An 8,008-nucleotide genomic window follows, 5' to 3' on the forward strand; every position below is an offset into this window, starting at 1 on the left:
AAAACGTGACATCTCTTTACTTTACCTTGGTTACCAGGATTCGTGCTCATCTGAGATTTTTAGCAGATGCACCTATGGTACGAATTTGAAATCCTGTCAGCCTTTTATGGCTCAGGGGTAAAAACAGAATCCAAAGATTTGAAGTCTCAAACGTTTCCAAATATGCAGGGCTTTGGACTAAATAATGAAAACAAGCCAGATGCAGCATCTGTGTTTTCCAAAATAATTTTTCTGACTTCCACTTTTCCTCAGTCCATTTTAAATAAACTTTTGTTAGGACTAAAACGATTAAATAAAGCTGTTTTTATGATTTTATATAAACATTGCATGTGCTCATTAAAGTGTTGGCACTCTGTGTTTTTGAGAGTCGGATGCTTCATTCAACAAGGTTGTCTTTATGAGTTTTATTTGCCTTTGCAAAGAAGTCAAATGACAGTACAGAGAACATGACGGCACTTTATGTTTTTACAAAGAGCTACAGTAATACTAGAATATATACAGAATCAAAGTATCTACCTGCCAAAGATTACATGATGACAGAAAGAGACAATATGAAGCCTTTCATTCAGTAAAGTCAGCTTGACACACAAGCAGAAGAATCTTATAATACATCTTATGGAGAAATGATGAACATAGACTCTCTTGCATATTTATATCAGGGAGTTATTTTCTCAAGGTGCATAACATAGGAAGGAGAATATTTAAATCAAGTACACAAACGATTCAAACATTTTTATGGTTTACAATTTCCTGCTAATTGTTACGACATAGCTATGCTGTAAATTTCCCACTGAAGCAAAAATCCCCAGTTAATATTTAAACTTGCGCTAAGTTACCTGGCTCTTGGCAAACTGGACATTTCATATTGAAATGAATTGACGGTGCTTGTGAAACTAACCACACCTATCCTATCAGCACCATTTGGAGATCGCGCCCACACAATATTTTGGTCAGATATAATGCAGAAACTACAGTATTATACCGGTAACACAACTTCGGCTCTTTGCAAGTACCTGCACAGACAGTAGGCTAACACGAAGTTAGCCAAGAATCCAGAGTCATGTTAAAGCTGAGTAAATGCTGAACCTTGCCCAGCACCGTGATAAAGGGGGGTGGGGCGTGGGGTGGGGGACGTCCTTTTCAGTGAAGCTACCCACTTTTTGAACATTTGAACCTGGGTGTACTTAAGCAATATACTGCATTACCTTTAAGAAAAGTTCTGTGTAATGTGTAATAACTTTTCTACTTTTTTGAGTATTGATCCCAACACTGATCACAACAAATGAATCAATTCCCATCCTTAGGGAAGGCAGCAGTGGTTTGAGGAGAGATAATTCTGTAATAACATCCCTATAGTCAAAGTAAAATGGTCATACACAGCTGTTGAACATCAAACTATAAACAAATATGTTACATTTTAATGGTTTAGCAGGTAGCATTTATCATCCTGCAGTCACTTTAGTTGATGTGTTGTGATGTTACTCTGCTCATCTGACAGCTCTATGTCTGTTTGTTGGAGCATCTTGATTTGAACCAGCTGAAGGATAAAAACAAATGAGAAACAATTAATCCTTTTTGTTTTATTAGAGACGAGTCGTTTCAAATGAGTTTGTCATAGAAACATTTGTCTCACCACTCAAAGATGCTCAGTGTGGTCAAAAGCATTATGATTCCCACAGTCTTCATTATAGTGTAGACACCAACCAGGTTTCCAGCTGTAATGAAAAAAAGAGTGATGAAAAATAGCGGCAGAATAAATGTTAAAGAGTAACTGAGGTCTGTTAAAGTGAATCAAAGTCAAGAAAACTTTAATTTATGAAACAAACAGTGCAAACAACTGCTGAAGAAGCATTGTTTTGTTTTTAAAATTACACGGCTGAAAAACAACATGTTGAAAGATGAAGCACAATCTATAAACAAAAAACCATACCGACGCTCACATAAGGCACACTTCTTTTTGTCTCTTGTATATTTATAACACAAAAAAGTTTGAAAGAAGGAAAAGAAATTATATTAACACTTTGAAATTGGATTCATTAAAGAAAAATAAAATAAAAATCTGTGACTGACTTTACCTTCACAGTAAGTAAGAGTTGAGAGAGCAATGTCTGCTGATGTCTGATTACCCAGATCATTAGTAGCCACACAGTAATAAACTCCTCCATCTGTTACATTGAAGCTGTAAATCTCTCCTTCAGATACTTTCACAGCTCCATCTCTGCTCTTCTTGAACCAGGTGAAGCTGCTGACTGGAGGTTTGGCTCTGCTGGAGCAGGTCAGCTTCACCCAGCTGCCTGCTGACACCAAACCTGATGGACTGATGGATGCTGAGGTGTTTTTGGAAGCATCTGGAGAAAAAGAAATATCCATAGATCAAACTCTGACTGACACACAAAGATGATCAGTGTGCTCACAAGAATTGTGATTCCCACAGTCTTCACTACAGTGTAGACACCAACCAGTTCTATAATGCAAGAAGATTTCAGAGAAAAGAAATCTGCATGAAATGACAGAATAAATGTTTAACAGTAAATTGTCTGCTGACTGTGTGGAGAGAGGAGGAGACACGCAAAATGAAAACGTGATTGGCTGATTAAAGAACCAAAAACCAAAGGCAAAGCCAATTCAATGATAAACAAAAACCTAAACTGGGAAGACTAGAAAGAAAACATTAAATATCTTAAACGTGAAAACTTGGCATGGATACATTAATAACTAGAAACATGACAACAACATAACAGATGACCGGGGACAAGGAATGAATGACAGCAGACCACATGAATACACACAAGGGTGATGAGGGAAAAGAGAACACATGGGGAACACAGCTGGGATGAATGAACATAACGACAAGACAGGAGGAAGTAAACTGAACACACAGAACATGGGATGTAAGCCCGTCAACATAAAACAGGAAACACGCAGACTAAGACAAACAGGCTTAACATGACGAACCAACGAGGAAAACGTATACTATAAACCCAGACATAGGGAAATGGAAACTGGAGATGAGACATGGACATAACTAAGCAACAAACAGGACTTGATGGCTAGGGAGAACACATGACAGATGGAAATGAACACAAGGGGAAACATGTAAACAGAGGGAAGAGAGAGAGGAAGAGACGGGGACACGAAGGAAAACAAGGACATCACTGAGACACATAAAGGACAAAAGGGACTTAAACACGGGGGACATGACAAACTTGCACACTGAAGAAATGATACTAACCAACATAGTGGGAGAGACACTGACATGGGAGGAAACAGGGAAACTGAAACTGAAACTAAATTGTAAATTATACAAAATGGAACATAATAATACAAAAAGGGCAGGCAACTCAAATTGTTTTTAATGTTTAAAGGCTGAACAACCACACAGTGATGGATGAAGCTGATTTTTATAAAGTGAAATTCACTCTCTTATCAATTGTGAAGTATATCACAAAGAAAACTTGAAAAAATGAAAATGCATTTTTTTTGAGAATAACTGGTGAGTAACTTTACCTGCAACAGTCACATGAATCTCTGCTGATGTCTGATTACCCAGATCATTAGTGGCCACACAGTAATAAACTCCTCCATCTGTTACATTGAAGCTGTAAATCTCTCCTTCAGATACTCTCACAGCTCCATCTCTGCTCTTCTTGAACCAGGTGAAGCTGCTGAGAGGTTTGGCTCTGCTGGAGCAGGTCAGCTTCACCCAGCTGCCTGCTGACACCAAACCTGATGGACTGATGGATGCTGAGGTGTCTTTAGGAGCATCTGGAGAAATAAATTATATCCTATAAATCATGATATGTCTGCAGGATCCAACAACAAACTCTGATTGTCTTACATGAAACACTGAGAGCCTCTTCTGTCTCTGCTGTCTTGGTGTCTTTTCCTTGGTTCACAGGATATCTGGCAGAGCAGCTGATCTTCTTTCCATCATGTGTGTCTGACAGAGTGATGTTCTGCTGGATTTTAGTTGTAAAGCTTCCATCTGTGTTTTCCTCTATTTTGTTGTGAGAGTCTTGTTGGAGATTCCAGGTGAGTTGAGGAGGGGAGTGTGGACAGGGAGTGAGAGCTGAGCAGGTTATAGTGACAGACTCCTTCTCCTTCAGATCACCTGGGATTGTAATATTGGGCCTCCAAGGAGAATCTGTGGTTTCACAACACAAACATCAATACTACAGAGCACACTTCAGCTTTTAAAATCTTTAAAACTTGTCCTGTGAAATTTTATTCTTAAATTCAGACGTTTAGAAATGTCATCAAGTCCTCAGAATAATAACAGTGCATAGACTGAAATAAGAAATTATAAACATCCTCTTAGTGTCAGGCTGTTAGGACAATTTTTCAGGTTATAAAATCTAAAACTTTTTTTTTTTTTTTAACTCTGACTGTTATTTGAAGTGGGTTACAGTCTGCTGTCGCCTTGAATCTTTCACTCTCTACTCTGAAGAAGTATGTGTCTGTGTATGTGGTGGTTAAATTAGAAAACAGAGTTGTGCAGTCTCTCTGACTCAGGTTCCCAGTAATACTCCTTGGATAACCTGCACCATTACTGTTGTAGATGACGTTGGTTGGATTTCTGGCATCATTTTTAATCCACACTCCAAAGGTTTTTCCTGTGCTGATAAATGTCTGTGCTTCTTTGGGTTTGAAGCTACATGGGATTTGCAAACAAGATCCACTCAGTGCTTCCATCGTCTTTGGTGCAGTTATGGAGAGTGCTGTTTTATCAGAACAACCAGCCAAAGCACCTATAAATAAAATTTAATGATTAACCTGTTCAGACATTAATATTATGCAATTAATTACATTATTTTTCATTCTCACATTTCTGAGCAAATTTTTCTCTTTTTTAATTTTTTTAAATTTAGAATTTAAAAAAAATCAAAAATATAATTTTTTTAATAGAGAAAATAAAACACAACATATATATATATATAAAACAATTCAAAAATATGAGATACATAATTTCAGAGGTTCTTACGGATTCAGGATGCCTTGGCAAAATGTAATGTTTCCATTTGTCACAAATCTCAACAAATGTATCAACCTGTTAGAAAAAATAATTTTTTCCATTTTGAACAACCTCATGCCAGTCATTTAGTGATGGGATTTTTTCCACTTAGCCATCTCTTAGTGATAGTCTTACGGGCAGCCAAGCTCAAAGTGCCATATAACAGCTTGGTCACTTTATCCACGTTTACTGAGTATAAACATCCAAACAAGAGTTCATTCCAGTTAAAAATAATCTGTAACTAAGAGTGTATCGAAACCCAAAAATTGTTTTTCAGTGGGCAGGACCAAAACAAATGGAGGCGCTTTCTGAGCAAATTATTCTCTTTTTTAAAATTAGTGAGATAACAACAAACTTTTTTATTCCTCTGTCGTTAACATTTTGTACATAAAACATTTTAATCTAAAGTCAGGATATAAAGAGTTTGAAAAAGTAATGCTATGCTTGCTTGGTATCTAAATAATGTTCACTTTGTAAAATAACTTCAGTGTTTTTGAATGACTGAACAAACAGCTCACCTGAAACAAACAGGACAGTCAGTAGCATGCCAACCGTCATCATGTTCACAGAGCTCTATTGCCTGAATATCTAACGAGAAAAAAAATGAAACACCGTTAATGATTATTATCTATGGTGCTGTAACATTATACTTATTTTGTATTTTAAGATTCACGGTAAACTTTTATCTGCACATTTTCTTCTGTTATAAACATTTAAAATATAAAGTTGTAGTGACACAAAGCTGTTTATTTAAAACTGGAACATCAGTAAAAAAAAGTTATATATTCACTTGTCAGCACATCAAAAAAAGGAAAAAAAAGTTATAGCACAGAAAATTATTAAATAAAATCAATAAAATGTTACCAAAGAAGCCCAAGTGTATTCCTATCATTTTACAGTTTTTGCAAAATTACAGTGAACCGTGTCAGCCAATGTTGAAGAAAAGGAAGTACAGAAAGATGCTGTTTAAGAAAGTGCATTAAAATCAGTTTGTCACAAAGCTGCTAGGTGTCACATGATGCCCTAAAAACTGTTTAGAAATATTATTTCTAAACAGTTCTAAACATATTATTTATTTTATGCATCAGTTCATTGATTACAATAGAAAGTTACTCAAATTACTTTTACAGTGTGTAAACCAGGGTGGTCAAAATGTTGAAATATAATCAGAATAAGTGCATCCTTAAGTAAAAACAACTGACTGCTCTTTTGTATCCGAGTGTTTACTCTTGGGATGCTCGTAATTTGATTCACAATTTTAAACAGTACATATAATTGTTTATATGTTTTTATGGTCAAACAATTCAGTAAACTACAGAACACATACATTCATACAATCTGCTTAAAACAGGCTGTGAATAGAAAAAAACAAGCTGTGAAACAGTGGCACACCGAGCTGATTTGAAGCTAAAACTCCAAACATAAACTGTTTTTATTCTTTCAGCTCTGTGCTGTTTAAGGGTTTGAGAGTAGAGTATAAATATCCAAGCAAAATTCAAACATAGGCTTAGTCTATGTTCCAATTTCATCAACAAGTATAGTCCTGTTTTAGGATGATATTTTAATGCTTATAGAACAATAAAAATTTAAAATTGTTCATTGCCAATTGAAAGAAAAAAACCCTCATAGAATAAAGCTATGTCTTAGAATTTATTACTGATGGTCAATAGAAAAACACACAGAATTTATACACAACTGAAAGAATTTTACCCCATTTTACACCCTCTTAATTCCCCCCACAGACACCTGAGGAATCTTCTAGAAATGTGTTTTCAGTATTGTGATATACGCCACTAAGAAGTGAACGATATTGCAGTACAAGAAAACCCAGGTTTTACCCTGAAGTTACCTGGGCAAGGCAAAATCCTGCTTTTTAGTATAGGCCTCTCATGTTATTCTACCTTAAAAGATAAATAAGCAAATCTTTCGGACTTCAAAATCTCATGGAAGCACTAATTACTTGGGAGCTGGAAGCACTGAAGTGAATTTGTAATGTGTTCTGGTTTCCCCTTGCACCACCATAAAAACAGTGGTGGAAACAGACTACCCAAGGAAGAGAGAAAGGAGTAAGGATGTTTTCTGTTAGAGAAGCACATTAACAGAAGATGCACAAGAAAACACAAGCTGAATGCAGTCTACATAGCATGTCAATGTTTCCTTGGGCAAGATACTGAAGGCTGAGTTGCTTCTGCATGCATGCATGCATATATATGTCTGTGTGTGTAAATGCTGAATAGAAAGCACTTAAAAATAGAAAAAAAGCTTGTGTGAAGGGGTGAATGAGCTGTGTTGTAAAAAGCACTTAGTGCTCAAATAGGGTAGAAAAGTTCTATAGAAGAAAAATATTTCTTCTGTTATTTTAAAGCGAACTATGAGAATTATGATATGCAGCATCACACTGGCTTAGGGATATGGTAGGAGCTTCATGTAAGTTACATCTACATAGACAGGACTGGCAAAAAGTTTAAAAATAACTTACCTTTTAGCTTCTTTATCAGTTCCTCAACACAAGTATTAAAATTAAATTTTTGTGTAACCACATTTGCGCTCTTTCATCAACATATGGTTAATTGTGACTCCAGAAGACAAACAATGAGCAGAACACTCACGCAGAGAGCTAAAATTTTGCTTGGAGGACTCAACCAACTTCCTCCCTGACCAACTTCCCCAAAATACAAAGTCTCATTGTCACAAGCGCATACATTTACATGTATATTTTAGCACATCAGCACTGGCTGCATCAGCACTTAAAATAATCACAAAGTGTGACAAAGGCCTCAGTAGCAACATATTTTGGTTGTTGAGGAGCACCACCAGGCGTGTGATTTTTTGATGTGAGTATAGTTATTAAAGACAGCACTTATTTTGTATCTGAGCTCAATAAATGATATTTCATTTTTAATGAAGCAACAAGTCAAAATTTTGATTGTATGCTATTAATTAATAGGATAGACTGGAAATAAGCTATTTCTGTTAAATCTCACCTTCTACTTCTGC

General features: G+C 36.0%; 1 protein-coding gene across 2 annotated transcripts; it reads right to left on the reverse strand.

Moving 5' to 3' along the window:
- Positions 1–267: 267 nt before the first annotated feature.
- Positions 268–7,626, reverse strand: LOC102299277 (B-cell receptor CD22-like). 2 transcript variants are annotated; one of them, XM_042216993.1, is made up of 8 exons: positions 7,491–7,626; positions 5,530–5,599; positions 4,380–4,748; positions 3,839–4,144; positions 3,508–3,765; positions 2,076–2,348; positions 1,634–1,715; positions 268–1,537 (listed from the first exon to the last, which is right to left on the reverse strand). In XM_042216993.1, the coding sequence occupies exons 2-8, from the start codon at positions 5,570–5,572 to the stop codon at positions 1,501–1,503; spliced, it is 1,368 nt and encodes a 455-aa protein (XP_042072927.1). In that variant the 5' UTR covers positions 5,573–5,599; positions 7,491–7,626; the 3' UTR covers positions 268–1,500. The 2 variants fall into 2 exon arrangements, with proteins under 2 accessions (XP_042072927.1, XP_042072928.1); XM_042216994.1 differs by lacking the exon at positions 5,530–5,599 and having other exon boundaries at positions 269–1,551; positions 7,491–7,625.
- Positions 7,627–8,008: the final 382 nt, after the last annotated feature.

The sequence above is a fragment of the Haplochromis burtoni genome, unplaced genomic scaffold, assembly GCF_018398535.1.
Source record: "Haplochromis burtoni strain Fernald_Lab_line unplaced genomic scaffold, NCSU_Asbu1 Contig_1441, whole genome shotgun sequence".
NCBI lineage: Eukaryota > Metazoa > Chordata > Actinopteri > Cichliformes > Cichlidae > Haplochromis > Haplochromis burtoni.

What these genes read in the sequence shown, in the direction of transcription:
- LOC102299277 (XM_042216993.1), bottom strand. Translation starts at nt 5,572, where the DNA reads ATGATGACGGTTGGCATGCTACTGACTGTCCTGTTTGTTTCAG. An exon ending in GATTCATGTGACTGTTGCAG is followed by an intron (nt 2,349 to 3,507) that starts GTAAAGTTACTC and finishes CTTTTTCTCCAG; the next exon opens with ATGCTTCCAAAAACACCTCA. An exon ending in ACACTGAGCATCTTTGAGTG is followed by an intron (nt 1,538 to 1,633) that starts GTGAGACAAATG and finishes TTTATCCTTCAG; the next exon opens with CTGGTTCAAATCAAGATGCT.